This window comes from Typopeltis vanoorti, chromosome 2 (genome assembly GCF_054136105.1).
Source record: "Typopeltis vanoorti isolate ZY-2024b chromosome 2, IOZ_Tvanoo_1.0, whole genome shotgun sequence".
Classification (NCBI taxonomy): Eukaryota; Metazoa; Arthropoda; class Arachnida; order Uropygi; family Thelyphonidae; genus Typopeltis; species Typopeltis vanoorti.
The window spans coordinates 15,093,461-15,115,516 of NC_143550.1; the positions used below are offsets into that span (position 1 = coordinate 15,093,461).

Sequence of the window (22,056 nt, forward strand, 5' to 3'; positions counted from 1 at the left end):
CTTGCCTTAAAGTGAAGATTTGGTCAGTTGTGCTTCTACCAGGACGAAGCCACACTGTTCTTCCTGGAACTTTGACTCAACTATGTTCCTGCACCATCTTTCCGGCCTTATATGTTCGAACCCATAGTTGTCCCATCTGATTGTTTGTATATGATGGAACAGCTATGGGTTCACCCCTTTCTCCCACCTTAGCCAACTTCTACATAGAACATCTAGAAAAATTAGCTATCAACACAGCCACTCTCAAACCTAGTCTCGGGCTATGCTATGTCGATGATGTGTTTGCTATTTGACCACATGGCCCAGACACATTGAATACATTTTTAGTGCATCTAAATAGCTAGCACCCTGAAATCCACTTTACAATGGAACTAGAAGCCAATGACTGCCTGCCCTTCCTGGACACACTTGATCACACGTCTTTCAGAAGGTTCCTTATCATTTTCGGTTTATAGAACACCACACATACAGGGAGATACTTACACAAACAATCACACCATCACCCTTCTCAACAATATGGTATCTTAAAAACACTAACCCATAGAGCTAGAGCAATCTGTTCCAATGGCATTTCTCTCACTGCTCAACTTTCTCACCTATGTCACACCTTCTTAACCAATGGTTATAATCCCCATAAGATAGATAATATACTAAATGCTACCCAGAAATCCCCTCTATCTTCCACAGAAGACTACAACAAAACTATCACCATCCCATATATTAAAGGCACATCTGAATAGTTATCTAGGGTGCTTAACAAACACCAACTACGCACAGTATTTAAACCTTATGTAAAATTAGCAACTCTCATCCGTTCACCTAAGGACAAATGCACTCCTTTATCACATCCAGGAGTCTATGAAGTACCCTGTTCTTGCCATCAAGCCTACTATGGACAGACAGGAAGAACTGTGGACATCCGCCTCAGTGAAAAAAAAAAAATATATCCGACACTTTCACTATGGCAAGTCGGGTCTGGCAGACCATGCTTTGGATACTCCCTGCACACAGGATCAATTGGAAAGAAACAAAAGTAATGCACAGAAGCTTCTACAAGTCAGATAGGTTGTTCCTGGAATCAACAGAAGCCTTAAAACATACTCCAAACCTTAACAAGTATGGCTGTATAAATCTACTAAAGATTTGGGAGACAGTCATCCTAAGATCAAATTAATATTTATTACTTCTATTTTATTTTATTTATTTTTTATTTTATTTTATTTTTTCAAACTTTCTAAGACTATCATTTGGACTTCTATTTCAAAACTTTGAACTTTTTTTTTTTTAACCTAGATGGCGGTATATTAGGACTTGTATTGCACTCTGCAATTACTTATACTAGCCCCACTGTTACACTGGATTGTGGTTGTCTTGCATTTGTAACAAACTTTGTGTTGTATGCTCTGAAGATGCTGGATATAATACCAGCGAAATATTAGCTTTTAAGTAATAGATAGTTATTTTCTTATCCATCTGTGTTCATATCAATACCGTGAAATCTATTATAACATGAAACAAATTTGTTTCTAATTTAGAACATGATTTATATAAAATAACACCCAATGTATATAAGATATTGAAACACTTAAATGCAGATACCTAAGAAAAAACATAAAATTAAACACCAAATTGAAATTAGAAGAATTTCTAAATTACTACGCAGAATTGTGGACAGACAAATATTTTTAAAAAGACAACTGGCAAACAATTAATGAAAAGGAAATAACTAAAGAAGAATTAGAAATCGGCCTGAAAGAAACAAGAAACGGAAAATCACCTAGAGAAGATAAGCTATGTTCAGAACTATATAAATACGCAGGAATGAGATTCAAAGAAAGACTCCTATTTTTAAATAAAATTTATTCAGCTGGTATCCCTCCAATAGAATGGAAAAAAGCAATTGTGATTCCTATCTTTAAAAAAGGTAATAGAGATGACCCTAAAAACTATAGAGGTGTCAGTATACTAAATTCCTGTTACAAAATATATAGCAGAATCTTAAATAGCAAACTAATGAAATATTCCGAAAACTTTATTTTAGAAGTACAGAATGGATTTAGAAAAGGACAATCATGTATAGACCTGGCCTTTTGCCTAAAATTAGTAATAGAGAAAATAAGAGAATACAATTTAGAAACACATATTGCATTTATTGACTTTGAAGAAGCATTTGACAGAGTTAAAAGAAACATATATTATTTAACATATTCAAAGAAAGACAAATACCAAATAATATCCTAAAAGCTATCATATACGAGAGAGATAAACCAAGGGGTCCAACAGGGATGTCCCCTCTCAGCAACTCTTTTTAATATCCACTTAAATGAAATAATAATAAAATGGAATAAAAATTTACATCAAGGAATTAAACTTTCTCCTACAGTAAACTTAAACACTCTCCTCTTTGCCGACGACCAAATAATAATTACAAATTCTGAAGATAAATTACAGAAAGCTATTTTAGATCTAAATAAGATAACCAAAGATTATGGTATGATAATATCAATAGAAAAATCAAAAACTATGGCCTTTAAAGGACAAGATCCAGCAAGAACTACAATAGTAATAGATAAGATCTTAGAACAGGTGAATTCATTTAACTACCTAGGATGAATGATCACATATGACATTGAAAAAGATAGAAACGTAAATATTGCAAAATATTTAAAAATAACGGGTGTAATTAACTGTATATTTAAACCAAACTTAGTTCAAACCAGACTAAAAGTATACAATACATTAGCCCTACCAGTCTTAATGTATAGAAGCGAAATTTGGACAATAAAACAAAAAGACAAAGATTAACAACAGCAGAAATGAAGTTTATGAGAAAAACTGCAAAGTATACCCTATTTGATCACAAAAGAAATGAAGAAATTATGAAAGAATTAAACTATGAACCAGTAATAGAAAAACAATTTAAAAATATAAACATAAATGGATGGAACATGTTCAAAGAATGAAAACAGAAAGATTACCAAAACAAGCCATTAGGAAAAAGAAAACCAGGACGTCCTCTTAAACGATTCAACGATGACTTCTAAGGCCGGAACAGGCCATGCTAGGCCTATATCCTTGATATGCATGATGAATTTCACCTGTCTGAAGAATTTCCTGTAATGAACTCAAAACTATAAGAGATTAAAATTATGTTGATCAACAAACAGTCTCCATGCAACATATATACCTAACATAAACTATCAACCTGATCCCTGTCCACAGAAGTCTCTTTGAAGACTATACTTCAAAATAGTCTAGCTGAAATTTGCAGGTAGATAAAAGACAAAGTATGTTCAAATTGCTTTTAGCTTAATCACATTGACCATATCTTAAATTGAAGTAATGTTTGAAGTTAGAGATTCTGGAATGAAAATTATGAACTTTTCTAAGTTTTAAAACCATACTATATCTTTTAATTCATTTATCTATGCATAAATGAACATGAATATGCCTTTCCTATATTAATATTAACAACTTTTTTTAAACAGAATATTGCAAGTAGATTGGCTTCTTCAGCAGCACAGAGTAATATCTGTCACAGTTTTCAGTCATTTAACACTTGTTACAAGGACACAGGATTGTGGTAGGTTATCTTTTATTTATTATGTTTATTGTGTTATTATATTCTTATGAAATCTGCAAATGTATTTGTTCAGTTGACCTAAGGGAAGGCTTTTCAGCTAAAGTTTATAACGTCACTTTTCGACTAAAAGTTTTTATCTCCATAAGACAGTGTTAGAGAGCCTTCAGTTAACACTTTCACATTAGGACGATTGCCTTGCTCTCACCATCATGCTTATCTGGTGGGGTTAGAAAAAAACTCTGAAATTTCTTGCTTGTATTTTTGCAGACGCATCACTTACGATGGTTTCTTTTACCAAATCTGCGTGTGTGTGGAATGGGAGGGGGGGGGCGCAGACTAATAATGTGTTTGTTTTAAGATATACTAGAAGAACAATAATTAAGAAGAATGCAATGTTTGGTTGAAATATTTGAATTACTAAAACGTGTAAATAATGTGAACAATTATTAATGAGCATAAATTCTAGATACATATTGATGATGGCATAAAAATAAAAAAAACATGACGAATAGGAAGGAGATTTGTTTGCATCTGATACATTAATGAACATGTAAAATCCCTAGGGGAACTTAAGGGTCAAAGCTGTATAACTGAGAGGAGACCTCCACATAGCCTTTAAAGGAATGTGGAGAACCGACCAGGGCTTCTGACCTAATGTCCAATCCTCACCTTCTCGAGGTGCACACTGTTGGATACTTGGATACTGAACGAACGAGGATGGGCTGGCAATTTGAGATTTAGCTCACCAAATTGTATTCTTATTGGCTTAAACCAAAATACAAAATGATGGTATAACATGACAAAATTTTCATGGCAGCTGGGGTGTCGCCCGGTTAAACAAGGCCCCCCCGTTGTTTTCACCAGGGAAGCAGGGCGAACAGCAAAAAGTCAGTTACTGGAACAAATCTGAAAACACACCCCAACTCAACATCACCAGAGTTAAAGATCTGTACTATCAACATAAGAAGCCTGAATGGCAAAGAAATGGAGCTAGATCTTTCTGAGCAATAAATACAAAATGTTATATTCAGGCAATGACAATCAAGGAAAAGAAGGAGTAGCCATAGTATTCAACACAAAATACGAGGCTAATCTTGAATGGCAGGCAATCTCAAGTAGAGTAATGTGGGCAAATATCAGAATGGGGAACTGGGCAATGAGACTTAATTGTCTATGGTCTCACAGAAGGTTCTACTAAGGTAGAAGTGGAGGTATTTTTTCAGGCTTTAGAAAAAGCAACTGACACAATGAAAAAGGAAAAGTTGGTCCTTGTTGGGGATTTAAATAGCAGAGTAGGAAGTGATTGTCAGACATACAAAAATATTTTGGGAAAATTTGGAGAAAAGAGCAAAACTAACAATAATGGCAAATACTACCTGTTGGATTTCTGCTCAGGACATGGACTGGTTATTACTAACACCATGTTCCAACATAAAAATGTACACAACTTCACATGGAGAGAAGAGGCAAGGAAGAAGAAAAGTCTCGTTGACTATGTTATTGTTGATAGTGATGTTTTCACCTTGGTGCAGGACACCAGAGTGTACAGAGGATTTGAAATTGGAAGTGATCACTATTTAGTCTTGAGCAGGATAAAATTGAATTTCATTGAAAAGAATAACATGTAAGAAAGTTTTAAAGCGAATAAAAGTTGAGCAGCTCTCAGATGTGAACTGTAGACTAAAATCCACAAAGATTATTGATGAAAAAATGAAAGAGTTTGAACTCAGGAACCAAACCTTGGAGATTCAGCAACCCCTGAAAAAAAACACTGATTGATTCAGCTAGAGAGGTATGTGGTGAAGTTGTCTGCAAGGATAGAAAAATTAGAACTCAATGGTGGACACAGGAAGTTAATGAGGCAGTGAAGGAAAAGAAGAAAGCATATCAAAAGTTCCTGGCAAATAAGTCATCTTGTGCTCTTACAGAATACACAGACAAATGTAAGAAAGCCTAAACAATGTGTAAAACTAGCTAAACAAAAGTCATGGGAGGACTTTGGCAGGAACATAGAAAATAAATATCAAGAAGATGGCAAAATATTCTGGAGGTTGTCGAAGAAGCTTAGGAATGGAGGAAAGAGTGCTATAAAAGGAGTTAGAGATGATAAAGGTAACATGAAAACAGGAGAAAAAGATATCCTTGAAGTATGGAGTAATTACTTTGAAAAACTGTAAATGAAACAAGCAGTGATGACAGCACAGTGATAAAAAAACACTGACCAGGCATGCAGTCAGGAATACATATCCATACTTGAAGTAGAAAAAGCCATCAAAGGCTTGAAATGTGGAAAGGCCCAGGAGTAGATGATATTCTACCAGAAATGCTGAAGTATGGTGGTATAAAAGTCTTACAGTGGCTGCACTGCATAGTTCAGAATGCCTGGACAGAGAGACGAATTCCTGATGATTGGAGTAGAGCTCTAATACTACCCATATATAAAAAGGGAAATAAAACTGAATGTGAGGATTATGGAGGTATATCCCTACTGAGTGTTCTGGGCAAGATTTATGCCAGTATACTTGAGAAACGGTTGAGAAGAATTGTGGAAGAACAAGCTGGATTCTGGTTGTTCTTCACCCAGAATAGAGGCTGTCAGGATCAGATCTTCACTTTACGACAAATAGTTGAGAAAGCATGGGAATATAACAAAGATCTGTATTTAAGTTTTGTAGATCTGGAAAAGGCATATGACAAGGTGCCAAGAGAGAAGCTATTCAATATGCTACAGTTATATGGTGTCAATGGGGCCTTATATCAAGCAATACTTAGTCTTTATTTGAGTTGTAAGTCAGCAGGAAATACTGGAAGATGGTTTAATGTTGAATCTGGTGTGAGACAAGGATGTACATTATCCTCTCTGTTATTCATTATCTATATGAATCACATTATGAAGGACAGTGGTATTAAACATGATATCAAAATTGGAGATGTTAATGTCAGCTTTTTGCGGACAATGCTATGCTTCTGAATAAATCCGCTACAAGTCTGCAAGATTCACTGACTAAATTGAATAACTCTTGTAATTTATTTGGCATGAAGGTCAGCAATAAAAAGACAAAGACAATGAAAATAGGCAGAATCATTGAAAATATCAACTGTGTTGTGAATGGAGAACCGGTGGAACAAGTAAAACATTTCAGTTACTTAGGCACGATTTTTAATGAAGATGGTAAATTAAATATGGAAATAGACAACAGAATCAACAAAGCTGGTATGGTAGGAAGTCAACTGAAGTAATTTATATGAAATAAGAGAGAAATTAGTCAAAACACTAAATTAGCTGTATAGTAGAAAGTGTTAAAACTTGTTTTAACTTATGGATCTGAGAGCTGGGTCAGAAGTAAAACACTTCACCAAAGACTGGAGACTGCAGATATGAGAGTCCTGAGAAAGATTAGAGGTGTGAGCAGATGGCATCAAATGCAATATCATATTAAAAACGAGGATATTAAGAAAGAACTTGACGTTGTCGGCATCCTGGAATGCATTAACAGAGCTAATCTCAGGTGGTATGGTTACTTAAACAGAATGGGGGAGGAAAGATTAGCAAAACAAGTGTTCTCTGTTGGCAGTAAACAAGTGTTTACTGCCAGGTAGGTTGGTAGTAAAACGACCCAGAGTAAGACCAAGATATAGGTGGATTGATACGGTACAAAGTGCCTTAGACGATAGAAATATAAGATCTGATAATGTTGGAGTCTTGACAAGTAACAGACTGATTTGGAGGAAAATTGAAGACAGGAAGTTAGTAATGATGTAAATTTTTCGTGTAGTACTATCATATCCTGTACACCCCTTGAGTTTACATGATGATGATGTTGGTCTTTCTCTGGGTCTTTTTCGTGCCAACCTGGGTAGAGAACACTTGTTTTGCTAATCCTTCCTCTCCTATTCGGTTTAAATGACCACACCACCTGAGATTAGTTCTGATAACACACTCCTGGATGCCAACAATGCCAAATTCCTTTCTAATATCGTCGTTTTTAAAATGATATTGCCATTGGTGCCATTTGTTCACACCTATAATCTTTCTCATGACACTTATATCTGCGTTCTCTAGTCTTTGATCAAGTGTTTTACTTCTAACCCTGCTCTCAGATCCATAAGTTATAATTGGTTTGAACACTTTCTTCTATACAGCTAATTTAGTGTTTCGACTAATTTCTCTCTTATTCCATATAAATTTATTCATCTTACTTTCTACCATACCAGCTTTGTCGATTATGTTGTCTGTTTCCATATTTAATTTACCGTCTTCACTAAACATTGTGCCTAGGTAGCTGAAGTATTTTACTTTTTCTATAGTTTCTCCATTCAATTGATATTTTCAGTGCCTCTGCCTATTTTTATTGTCTTTGTCTTGTTATTGCTGACCTTCATACCAAATCCATTACAACAGCCATTCAATTTTGTCAAGGAATCTTGTAGACTTGTACTGGATTTATTTAGAAGTATAACATGATCCACTGAGAGTAACATCTCCAATTTTGATATCAGGTTTAACCACTTCATACTATGTTCCAATGTACTTCCTTCGTTTCTAAATGCTGACTTACAACTCAAAGATCAAGTATTGCTTAATATAATGGTCCAATTAACACCATACAACTGTAGAGTTTTGAATAGCTTTTCTCTTGGCATCTTGTCATTTGCTTTCTAAAGCTCTACAAAACCTAAATCATCATCATACGTATCAAGGATTTAGGCCTAGCATGGCCTGTTCCAGCCTTAGAAGTCATCATTTAAGAGGACGACCTGGTTTTCTTTTTCCTAATGGCTTGTACTTTAAGGCTTGTTTTGGTAATCTTTCTGTTTTCATTCTTTGAACGTGTTCCATCCATTTATGTTTATATTTTTTAATTTTTTCTATTACTGGTTCTTGGTTTAATTCTTTCATAATATCTTCGTTTCTTTTGTGATCAAATAGGGTATACTTTGCAGTTTTTCTCATAAACTTCATTTCTGCTGTTGTTAATCTTTGTTTGTCTTTTTGTTTTATTGTCCAGATTTCGCTTCCATACATTAAGATTTATATGAATAAATCTTAATGTATGGAGGTAAGGCTAATGTATTGTATACTTTTAGCCTGGTTTGTTTTTGAACTAGGTTTGGTTTAAATATAAAGTTAATTACACCTGTTATTTTTAAATATTTTGCAATTTTTACGTTTATATCTTTTTCATTTTCATATGTGATCATACATCCTAGGTAATTAAATGAATTCACCTGTTCTAAGATCTTGTTATCTATTACTATTTTAGTTCTTGCTGGTTCTTGTCCTTTAAAGGCCATAGTTTTTGATTTTTCTGTTGATATTATCATACCATAATCTTTGGATATCTCATTTAGTTTTAAAATAGCTTTCTGCAAGTTATCTTCAGAATTTGTAATTATTATTTGGTCGTCTGCAAAGAGGAGTGTGTTTAAATTAACTGTAGGTGAAAGTTTAATTCCTTGGTGTAAATTTTTACTCCATTTTATTATTATTTCATTTAAGTAGATATTAAAAAGAGTTGCTGAGAGGGGACATCCCTGTTCGGACCCCATGGTTTATCTCTCTTGTATATGATAGCTCGTGATTTAATCTTATTTGTATTTGATTATTTTCATATATACTTGTGATAGCTTTTAGGATATTATTTGGTATTTGTCTTTCTTTTAATATGTTAAATAATATGTTTCTTTTAACTTTGTCAAATGCTTTTTCAAATTTCAAATTCACCGAAGTCAATAAATGCAATATGTGTTTTCCAAATTATATTCCCTTCTTTTCTCTACTATTAATTTTAGGCAAAAGGCTGGGTCTATACATGATCGTCCTTTTCTGAATCCATTCTGTACCTCTAGAATAAAGTTTTCGGAATATTTCATTAGTTTGTTATTTAAGATTCTGCTATATATTTTGTATCAGGAATTTAGTATACTGATACCTCTATAGTTTTTAGGGTCATCTCTATTACCTTTCTTAAAGATAGGAATCACAATTGCTTTTTTCCATTCTATTGGGGGGATACCAGTTGAGTAAATTTTATTTAAAAATAGTAAGAATCTTTTTTTGAATCTTGTTCCTGTGTATTTATTTTATTCCTTTTTTATATTTCCACAATTTCTCAGCTATTTATTATAAAGTGAAAATCTTATCCTCACAACCTCTATTTGCCCCAAATCCAGTTTATTCTTCACCAAGATTCCTTTCCACAATCCTTCTCAACCATTTCTCAAGTATATTTGCATAAATGTTACAAGGAACACTCAGTACCGAAATACCTCTGTAATTCTCTCCTTCACTTTTATTTCTCTTTATATATATGGGTACTATGAGAGCTCTACTCCAATCATTTGGAATTCTTCCCTCTGTCCAGGCATTCTCAAGTATGCAGTGCAGCCACTGTAAGCCTTTTATACCTCCATACTCCTTCTACTCCAGCTGCCTTTCCACATTTCAGATTTTTGATGGCTTTTTTTTCTCTTTCATGTATGGATATGTATTTCCGATTGCATGCTTGAGTGTTTTTTTACCACTGTGCTGACACTGCTTGTTTCATTTAGCAGTAATTACTCCATACATGTAGGATGTCTTTTTTCCAGTTTTGCTGTCACCTTTATCATCTCTAATTCCTTGCACTCTTTCCTCCATTTCTGAGCTGCTTCAGCAACCTCCAGAATATCTTGCCACCTTCTTGATATTTTCTATGTTTTTACCAAAGTCTTCCCATAACTTTTGTTTAGGTAGTTTTACACAATGTTTAGCTTTCTTAGATTTGTCTCTGTATTCTCTAAGAGCACAAGCTGATTTTGATTTATTCACCAATAACTTTCAATATGCTTCTTTTCTTTTCTTTCACTACCTTTTTAAGTTCCTGTGTCCACCATGGAGTTCTAATTTTTCTATCCTTGCAGACAACCTCACCATGTGTTTCTCTGGCTGAATTAATTAATATTTTCTTCAGGATTTGCCACTGAATCTCCAAGATTTGGTTTGTGTTCTGAAACTTTTTCATTTTTTCTTAAATAATGTTTGTGCATTTTAGTCTACAGTTCACATCTGATAGCATCTCAACTTTTATTCATTTTAAAACTCTCTTATAAGTTCTTCTTTTGAATGTGAAATTGAATTTTAATCTGCTGAAGACTAAATGGTGATCACTTCCAATTTGAAATCCTCTGTACACTCTAGTGTCCTGGATCAGTTAGAAAACATCACTATCGACAATAACATAGTCAATACAACTTTGCTTATTCCTTGATTCTTTTTTTCCATGGTAATTTATACGCATTTTTATGTTGGAACATTGTGATAGTAATAACCAGTCAATGTCCTGAGTAGAAATTCAAAAGGTATTTGCCATTATTATTAGCTATGCTCTTTTCTCCAAATTTTCCCAGAATATTTTTGTATTTGACCATATGAATAATAATTATTATTATTATTTCGGGTGACTCCAGGGAGTCCTTACTCATCGAGGGAGGCCCTAAACATCATGTTCACACAACTATACGACATTCTCACAGCATCTATCATACCTTGCCTTGAATTCACTCACCGTCATAGCACCCACAACAGACTCTGGCAGCTTATTCCACTCATTTACCACTCTAAAAGTAAAGAACCTAGCTCTAACACCCCTGCTAACCTTAGCTCTCCTTAGCCCAGAACTCCAATCTATCCAAGTCATCCTGCAAGATTTTGACATCTTCTACATTCACTATCGCCCTACCCAACTTTGCATCATCAGCAAACAAATGAACTGTTCCACTTAGATCCTTCCCTATATTGTTAATGAACAGATTAAACAGCAGTGGTCCAAGAACAGAACCCTGTGGCACACCACTAGTCACAGGCCGTCTTTTGGACTACTCCTGAATAAACTACCCTTTGATATCTCTCCATCAACCACCCACCATAATAAATAAATAAATGAACATGTGAGAATCACAGATATAAAAAGAGAAAAATATCATGTTTGAATAGGAATACTTTTATTACTGGTAAATAAATTATTAATAATTAATGTTTGTGATATATATATATATATATATATATATATATATATATATATATGTGTGTATCCTATAAGTTGCTGGGTGGAGTAAGTAGCATGTGATTCTATAAATTCTAGATACGTATTGCAAAGTATAAATAACTAACCAATAATAAACAACCGCTGTTTACATTAGGTAGCTAAGTGAATAACTATAGTTGTAGGCTAATCCAGTAAACTATTGTTGATCAGGTGATTCGGTAAAGTGTGGCATGAATACGTGTTGTCAGGTGGAGTAGTAAATTATCTTGTAAAATTTATTGTGCTTGTTTGTGTTTATTTCTATGTTTTATATTTCATTTGATTTTCTAAGAAATTGCTTTTGTTTACTGAGGATTGGTATACACTTTTTACATAGTAATCTGATACCTTATCTGCCAATAATTCTCCGGACACCCCTGTTATTTGAAGGTATGAAACAATCTAGGTTTGTTAATAACGTAAAAACCAGTGTACAGATGGTAGGAAGCAGTATTCCATCGTAGCAGTTGAATACAGGTGGTGTGGCAGCACGACATGAACACAGTGAGTTTGAGAGAGGCGTCATTGTGGGCTATCACATTGGTGGCATGTCCATACGTGCCATTGCCACTCGACTGGAGCATCCAAAATCAACATTTAATGATGTGATCAACAAATGGAGATGGTCTGTCATTACTAGTACAAGAAAACACTCAGGGTGCTAAAAATGACTGACTGAGACAGGAGGGTGTTAAAACTAGCTGCAGTCGGCACAGACCATCTGTGATGAATTCCAGAGTGCCAGTAACACGATGGTGAACACTAATAATATATGAAAAGAACTTCATTTACTGGGTTTCCATGGTGCGAAGAGCATGTGAACTGAACAATTGTCCAGTGGAAAACAGTAACAATGAATCAAGGTTCACCTGTTTCTAATCAGGGGACAGGGTGTGGAGGCAGCCTGGTGAACGCTTGTTACCACAGTAAAGTTTGGTGGTGGAGTGGTAATGGTGCTAAAAATGACTGACTGAGACATCGTTCGGCTGATTTGGAGTGGGACCACTGTTTCATGGTTCCATGAAGGCAGCTCAGTACCTTGATATTCTGGATAATCAGGTGCCTCCTACACTTTGAAGTTTTTATGGAATGGACCCATGTTACTATCAAGACAACAATGCCCTATGCCACAAAGCTTCAGCTGTTAAACAACTGCCCTGGCCTGTGCAGAGTCCTAACCTCAACCCAATCAAACACCTGTTGGAAGAAGTGGAGCTGTAATTGAGGTCCAGAGCATGTCCTCGATCTGTTGCTGAACTCAGTGCTACTTTGATGGAGTAACGAAGACAAATTCCACCTGATGTCTGCCACACATTGGTGGAAAGCCTCCCTCGAAGGATGCAGGAGGTAATCAAAGCCAAAGATGGACATACCTGATATTAGGGTTCACCTGCTGGCATCAGTTGTAAATTGCTAAAGTGCCTGAACAATTATTGGTAGACTGTGCATGAATAATTTCAGTCATCATAATTATCCACCCTTTCTCGAATCCTATATTTATCACATTTTTTTTTATCAGTGACTCTTCTGTCTTATCAGTGATAGATATCTCACATATGCTAATATTTTGCTGTAACTCAACCACTTCTATTCAAGATATACATATACATATATATATATATATATATATATTAATGTTCATTATTTACTCGGTAGAACTGTATATAAAAAAGGAAATTAAATGACTCTATACCGAGAATGACAAGTTTAATGTTAAGATACAACTAGTTTCGTTGAATACATCAACTTTTTCAGGCATCACTGGCAAAGAATTAAATAAAAAATAACAGAGACATGATAAAATACATTAACAGATCTAGAAATAAAACACACAAGTACATTTAAAAGAGAGGAATGCATGCTTGAGTTCCAACTGACATTGACTACGTGCGAGAGCTGGCATGAGTGCACCAGTATTGGATAGTGGCAATGTGTGCATCAGAGATATTATAGCTAAGGCTATTGTTAATATGAGATGAATCAAGCAATATTTCTCTAGATTCAATTATTTTTCTTTCAAGTTCATCATAGCATACATGGATATTAGAAGTTAGTGGCCAGTCTACGAATTGTTGGCAGCCCTCTTCTGAGTTGATAGAGAAGAGAGCGCTGGCCCTGGTTCTGTTGTAGGAAATGTCTCTTTTGTGTTCTTCCATGCGTAAAAGGATGGATTTAGCTGTCTGGCTGTAGTATGGTCTGCCACAATCACACAGAATCTTGTAGACTCCTGGATACTAAGTAAGGAGATGTTTCATTTTAGGTCTACTAAGTATGGTGGACCTAAAATGAAACAAGTTCTAATGTTGAATTTCTGGAGCATTTTAGCATGTTTTGGGGAGAGAGAGCTGATGTATGGTAACGAAATAAAAGCTCTTGGTGGAGAAGAAACTTCAGCAGCAGTTGAGTGGTGGACAGAGAAAATTTATTAATCTTCTTAAGAGAGAATCCATTGTTAACAAAAGACCTTTTGAGAAAATTCAGTTCGTAATCAATTTGTTTCATCTGTAAGTAACGATCTGGCTCGATGTGCCAGGGTTGAAATGATACTAAACTTTTGTGGAGGGTAGTGATGAGAAGAAGCATGAAGGTATCTGTCTGTGTGAGTGGGTTTCCTAAAAATGGAGATTTTGATATTTTCAGCGCATCTCATAAGTTTTAAGTCCAGAAAGGGGAGACAGTCGTTGGATTCAAGTTCACAGGTGAAATTGATTTTCTGATGAAAATTGTTGAGGTGGTCTAGTAAAAGATTGAGGTTGTCGACGCCGTGTTCCCAGATGAGGAATACATCGTCAATATAACGATGCCATATTTTAGGTTTAAGACTCGAATTAATAGCTTTTTCTTCAAACTCCTGAAGAAATATATCAGCAAGAATTGGAAAGAACGGACTGCCCATAGCTAAACCTGAGTTTTGTTTATAAATTTTGTTATCATATTTGAAGTATCCTGAGTTCACACAGTGAGAGAGTAAGGAGAAAAATTTTTTGGATAGTTTTATCTGGAGAAGGTTAAGAACCTCTTGAGTAGGTACATTCGTAAAGAGGGAAACAATATTGAAACTTGCCATTAAATCTGATGTGTAGAGTTTGATGTCTTTTATTTTAGAGACAAAATCAGCTGAGTTTTTTATATGAGGAAAGGAAGTACCACAAAGGATTTTTAAAAAGGAGGCGAGGTATTTTGAAAGGTTGTAAGTAGGGGAGTTTATGCCTTCAACGATTGGTCGTAGTGGAGAGTTTAATTTATGGATCTTAGGGAGTCCATATAACCTAGGGATTAGAGGATGAATCGACCTAAGGGAAAGACGGATGTTTCTTGGTAACTCTGAGGTGGTTTTCAGTAAATTGTTGGTTCTATTATGTAGTTCTTTTGTAGGATCACTATTTAGTTCAGAGTAAGTGTCAGTGTTAAGTAATTCCAAAATTTTGTTATGATAATCCGATCTATTTAAGATGACAGTAGCATTCCCTTTGTCTGCAGGGAGAACAATAATGTCATTAATGTATCTCAATTTTTGATAGCTGATCTCTCAGAATGAGAAATGTTGTCAGAAGGCAGTCTTGCATGATTTATGGCGAAAATAGCTTCCATACGAAGAAGGTTTGCCTCGTGGATAGGTAATGAGGATGCCGCTTTTTCTATCTTAGTTAAGAATAGTTCTTTAGGTATTGAAGTAAGGGCGATAACAAAATTGAGACCTTTAGCAAGTACACTTTCTTCTGCCATAGGGAAGAATTATTTATAACAACTAAAATGTCTTTTGTTAACAATGGATTCTCTCTTAAGAAGATTAAATTCTTTCTTAAGAAGAAGAGGGCTGCCAACACCTCATAGACTGGCCACTAACTTCTAATATCCATGTGTGCTATGATGAACTTGAAAGAAAAATAATTGAATCTAGAGAAATATCGCTTGATTCATCTCATATTAACAGCCTTTGCTATAATATCTCTGAAGGGCAAATATTTTTACAATTTTTGCCTTTTAATGTGTCCATGAGATAAGCCATCACCTCAGAGTTAAACTGTGCTTTCTGACAACTAGAAAACAATTTGCTTAGTTTTTACTTAAAATTATGATAATGAAATTAACTCGCTTAAAATATTATTTATTAGTAGAACTAAGTATTGCAGGCATCTTCAGGACAATAACTGACAATTCCAAAGGGCACCACTTAAGTAGCTCATGTAAGATAACTAAAAAAGGTCATTAAGTTTCCTAACTTATTTTTAAAAAAAACATATATATATGTTTTTTTTTATATATATATGTATGTATATGTTTTATATATATATATATATATATATATATATATATAGTTAAAAAGTTAGGAAAGATTAGCTGATTTAAAGAGTACTATCTCCCATAATGGAGATAGACGTAGACCATTGGATCTGTTTAAGTTGGGAGAGAAGTAAAGTTTAACATGTTTCTTTATAGAACCGACTTTTGTGAAGGACTCTTGTCTTATTCCAAAGTGCTGTAAGATACCTCAGGTTATTCCTACCTGCTGTAAATTAAAAGAAGTTTTTAAGTCTCAAGGAGCTCATCGGATTTATTTAAAGGCCAGTAGCTCGCTTCTAAATTATCAGCTACACGAAGCAAAAAAATTGCTCGCCAGTTTAAATAGAGAAAGTGTTGATATCAAGAATGCTCTAGAATTGGTATTAGTGGCTAAAACATTTAACATTATTTTGCACATATCATTGACTCATACCTTAAGGTTTTTAATGCATCTTATTGATAAATTAAAGCGATTTGATGTACTGGTGAGCCTTCCTAGATCCATTACTAATGTCTGTAATACAGATAAAGTAGTTACCATTGTTTCCGGCCATCCACTAACTGTCTGTTAGTGGATGAATGTTTTGTTTTATCAAAAGGATATAATTTTGCCATTGTTCAGAATACCCCTAATGGATTTTTTTTTCACAGCATGGACAAGATCGGAATTAAAAGCACTGAAATATAATAATTTAATTATTACGAAAGCTGACAAAGGGAAGGCTGTAGTTATTCAAGATAGAAGAGAATGAGAGAAAAATGTCTCTACTGCTCCGTGACTATTCAACTTACAGGTCCCTCACATTGGATCCTACCGGTAGTCAATTAAAAAGACTTAATTCTCTTATAGATAATGTATCTGTATATTGGATGAAGATCAAAAGAAAAAACTTAAAACCTCTTTCGGTCGTCCACTTAAATTGTATAGTCTTCCAAAAGTTCATAAACCAGGCATTCCGTTAAGACCAGTTATAGACTGTATACATTATCAAAATTTTAATCAAATTTACTCACTTCTTCATCTAGAAGAACTGCTATGTATATAAAAAAAAATCATTGGATTTCTAAAAATAAAATTTCAGATCTTCATTTGCACGCTTCGGATATTATGATTAGTTTAGATGTTTCATTATTTACCAATGTTCCTTTATCTGACACCATTGAATTTCTGCAACAAGAATTTTCTTCAGACGTTAAAATATTCGATTTTGTAATGCATTCTGGTTATTTTTCCTTTAAAAACAAGTTATATCAACAAATCGAAGGAACAGCAACAGGCAATACTATTTCTCCTGCTATTGCGAACCTCTATATGGAGCACTTTGAACTATGTATTTTTAACAACATTTCACCTGGACCTACTCATTGGTTCAGATATACAGATGATAACATTTTTGCTATCTGGAATGGCTCTTCTGATGAATTACAATAGTTTTTCTCTAAATTAAATGCACTTCATCCAAGGATCCAGTTCACCCTAGAAATAGAAGTAAATAAGCAGTTAGCTTTTTTCATCATTATCAAATTCCTGCCATGTACCCTCAAGGGGTGTACAGGATATGATAGTGCTAAAATTTACATCATTACTAACTTCCTATCTACAATTTTCTTGCAAATCAGTCTGTTACCTGGCAAGATGCCAACATAATGAGATCTAATATTTCTATCATCAAAGGCACTTTGTACCGTATCATTCCATCTATATCTCCTTCTTGCTCTGGGTTGCTTTCCTGCCAACCTGTCAGAGAACACTTGCTTTGCTAATCTTTCCTCACCCATTCTGTTTAAGTGACCATACCACCTGAGATTAGCTCTGCTAACGCATTCCTGGATGCTGACAGTGTCAAGTTCTTTTCTAATATCCTCGTTTTTAATATGATATTGCATTTGATGTCATTTGTTCACATCTCTAATCTTTCTTAGGACTCTCATATCTACGGTCTTTGGTCAAGTGTTTTACTTCTGACCCAGCTCTCAGATCCATAAGTTAAAACTGGTTTGAACACTGCCTTGTATAAGCTAATTTAGTGTTCTGACGAATTTTTTTCTTATTCCATATGAATTTATTCAATTGACTTCCTACCATACCAGCTTTGTTGATTTTGTTGTCTGTTTCCATATTTAATTTACCATCTTCACTAAAAATCGTACCCAAGTAGCTAAAATGTTTTACTTGTTCAACAAGCTCTCCGTTCACAATGCTGTTAAAATCTTCAACGATTCTGCCTATTTTCATTGTCTTTTTATTGCTTACCTTCATACCATATCTATTACAACAGTTCTACAATTTAGTCAAGAAATCTTGCAGATTTGTAGCGGATTTATTTAGAAGTATAACATCGTCCACATAAAGCAAAGAGCTGACATTAACATCTCCAACATTTTGATATCAGGTTTAATACCACTTTCCTTCATAATGTGATCCATATAGATAATGAATAACAGAGGGGATAACGTACATCCTTGTCTGACACCAGTTTTAACATTAAACCACCTTCCTGTACTTCCTTCAATTCTAACTGCTGACTTACAACTCAAATAAAGACTAAGTATTGCTTGATATAATGCCCCATTGACACCATATAACTGTAGCTTTCCCTAGACCTACCTGGTGTATACCAGGTCCCTTGCAGTTGTAAACTGTCGTACTTTGGCCAAACAGGCAAGACAGTGAACATCAGAATTTCTGAACACAAGGACTACATCCTTTTTTACAAATATAGCCATTCTGGTCTTGCAGACCATGCTCTGGATACTCGCCACAGAATACGGTGGAAGAAAGCAAAAATAATACACCGGAGCAAATATAAATTCGAAAGATTATTTATGGAATCAGCCTCTGCCCTAAGAAACTCTCCAAACCTCAACAAATTTGGTTGTATGCGACTGCCCCAAATTTGGGAGGCATACATCAGCAGACCTTCAGCCCAACGGCCAAGAATGCCTACTTAGCCCGCCAGAGGGCACCATCAGGACTTCTAGGAGAAAGATAGCTTCATATCTTCATTTCCAGTTACTATATTGTTAGAGCCTGTTGTGCTCCTGCCTTTTGTAAGTTCCTTTAGAAAATGGCAGTGAGACATTGCCGAAATATCGGAAATATCTATTAAAGTATCATTTAATTTATATTCGGATCTACGTTGTTTCAATTCCCTAAGTTATTTAGAAATGCATAACCAACGTATAAACCTATCTACGAGAATATAACTGTAGCGTTTTGAATACCTTCTCTCTTTGCACCTTGTCATATGCCTTTTCCAGATCGACAAAACTTAAATACAGATCTTTTTATATTCCCATGATTTTTCTACTATTTGTTGTAAAGTGAAGATCTGATCCTGACAGCCTCTATTTGGCCTGAATCCAGCTTATTCTTCACCAAGCTTTTTTTTCCACAATTCTTCTCAACCATTTCTCAAGTATACTTACATAAATCTTATCAGGAACACTCAGTAGGGAAATAACTCTGTAATTTTCACATTCAGTTTTATTTTCTTTTTTATATATGGGTACTATGAGAGCTCTTTTCCAATCATCAGGAATTTGCCCCTCTGTCCAGGCCTTCTGAATAATGTAGTGCAGCCACTGTAAGACTTTTATACCACCATCCTTCAGCATTTCTGGTCGAATATGATCTACTCCTGTTGCCTTTCCACATTTCAATTTTTGATGGCTTTTTCTTCAAGTATGGATATGTATTCCTGACTGTATGCCTGTTGAGTGTTTTTTACCACTGTGCTATCACTTGCAATTTTTCAAAGTTATTACTCCATACTTCAAGGATATCTTTTTCTCCCATTTTCATGTAACCTTTATCATTTCTAAACTCCTTTTACAGCACTCTTTCTTCCATTTCTAAGCTTCTTCAACAACCTCCAGAATATTTTGCCACCTTCTTGATATTTATTTTCTATGTTCTTGCCGAAGTCCTCCCATCACTTATGTTTAGTAAGTTTTACACAGTGTTTAGCTTTCTTACATTAGTCTCTCTATTCTCTCAGAGCTCAAGCTGACTTATTTGCCAGGAACTTTTGATATGCTTTCTTCTTTTCCTTCACGCCTCTTTTATTTCCTGTGTCCACCATGGAGTTCTGATTTTTCTATCCTTGCAGACAACCTCACCACATGCCTCTCTGGCTGAATCAATCAAGGTCTTCAAGGCCTGCAACTGCATCTCCAAGGTTTGGTTCCTGTTCTCAAACTCTTTCATTTTTTCTTCAATATTTTTTTTGTAATTTAGTGTGCAGTTCACATCTGACAACTGCTCAACTTTTATTGGCATTAAAACTTTCTTACATGTTATTCTTTTCAATATGAAATTCAATTTTATCTTGCTCAAGACTAAATAGTGATCACTTCCAATTTCAAATCCTCTGTACACTCTGGTGTCCTGAACCAGGGAGAAAACAACACTATCAGTTAATGAGACTTTTCTTATTCCTTGCTTCTTCTCTAAATGTGAATTTGTGCACATTTTTATGTTGGAACATGGTGTTAGTAATAATCAGTCCATGTGCTGAGCAGAAATCCAACAGGTATTTGTCATTATTAGCTTTGCTCTTTTCTCCAAATTTTCCCAAAATATTTTTGTATGTCTGACAATCATTTCCTACTCTGCTATTTAGATCCCCAACAAGCACCAACTTTTCCTTTTTCGTTGTGTTAGTTGCTTTCTCTAAAGCCTCAAAAAATTCTTCCACTTCTAACTTAGGAGAACTTTATGTGGGACCATAGGCACAAATAAGTCTAATTGTCCAGTTCCCCATTCTGATATGTGCCCACATCACTCTTCTTGAGACTGCCTGCCATTCAAGAATATTAGCCTCCTATTTGGTGTTGAATACTATAGCTATTCCGTCTTTTCCTTGATTGTCATTGCCTGAATATAACATTTTGTATTTATTGCTCAGAAAGATCTCACCAGTTTTTGTCTTTTTTGTTTCAGTCACCCCTATTATGTTCATCTGGTACTTATCTAATTCCTCAGCTTGCGCCATTTCTTTGCCATGCTGGCTTCTTATGTTGATAGAACCCATCTTGATCTCTGGTAATGTTGAGTTGGGGTGTGTTTTCAGATTTGTTCCAGTAGCTGACTTTTTGCTGTTCGCCCTGGTTCCCTGGCAAAAACAACTAGGCCTTGTTTAGCTGGGCGATGCCCCATCCGGCATGAAATTTTGTCACGTTGTACCATCATTTTGTATTTTGGTTTAAGCCAATAAGAATACAATTTGGCCGGCTAAATCCTAAATTGCCAGCCCATCCTCGTTCGGTATCCAGGAGTTCAGATACCCAACAGGGTGCACCACGAGAAGGTGAGGATTGGATGTTAGGTCAGAAGCCCTGGTCGGTTCTCTGCATTCCTTTAAAGGCTATGTGGAGGTCTCCTCTCAGTTATACAGCTTTGCCCCTTAAGCACCCCTTTTTAGACCTTTTAATTCTTTGTAATCAGATAGTAACCTACATTTCTCAGTATATAGGAAGGAGACTCATACAGGTCATTACATCCATGCTGAATCCCAGTCGAAAGGTGGGAACTATTAAAACACCAGTTCATCAGGCCCACACCTTTTGTTGTTTAGATGAACTATTACAGAAAGAATTTCAATATATTATTTCCTCCTTTCTATGCAATGAATATAAGAATTCTTTCATCAAAAGTGCTTGAAGTAGTTTTGATATCTTTCTCTTCAAATACAGAAGAAAAAACTCGTATTCCTATCCCTTATGTGCAAGGTGTTAATGAACGCAAAGCGAAAGATTTAAAAACACTAAATATTTTTGTTGCCTTTCGACCCATCAGAAAAATCGCCACCTTTCTCACTTCTCAAAAGGACCAGCTTCCATAAGTCATCCAGGTGTCTACCAAATTCTTTGTTTTTGTGGGTTATCTTAAATCAGGTATATTTTTTTTTTAAATAGTTAGGAAACTTAATGACCTTTTTTAGTTATCTTACATGAGCTACCTAAGTGGCGCCCTTTGTAATTGTCAGTTATTGTTTAATTGGCATTTTTACATGTAATGAAGATGCATGTGATACTCAAGCGAAAATTCTACTAATAAATAATATTTTACATGAGTTAATTCCATTGTTATTTTAAGTAATATGTCTACTCATGGTATTT

General features: G+C 35.0%; 1 protein-coding gene across 1 annotated transcript in view; it reads left to right on the forward strand.

Annotated features, from left to right (window-relative positions):
* The window catches only part of UQCR-C1 (Ubiquinol-cytochrome c reductase core protein 1), a 258,580-nt gene that overhangs the window by 155,248 nt on the left and 81,276 nt on the right, over nucleotides 1-22,056 (forward strand). Inside the window, exon 9 of the mRNA XM_090403677.1 lies at nucleotides 3,489-3,583. Coding sequence (XP_090259803.1) covers nucleotides 3,489-3,583 — 95 coding nt within the window. The remainder of the gene's footprint in view (nucleotides 1-3,488; nucleotides 3,584-22,056) is intronic.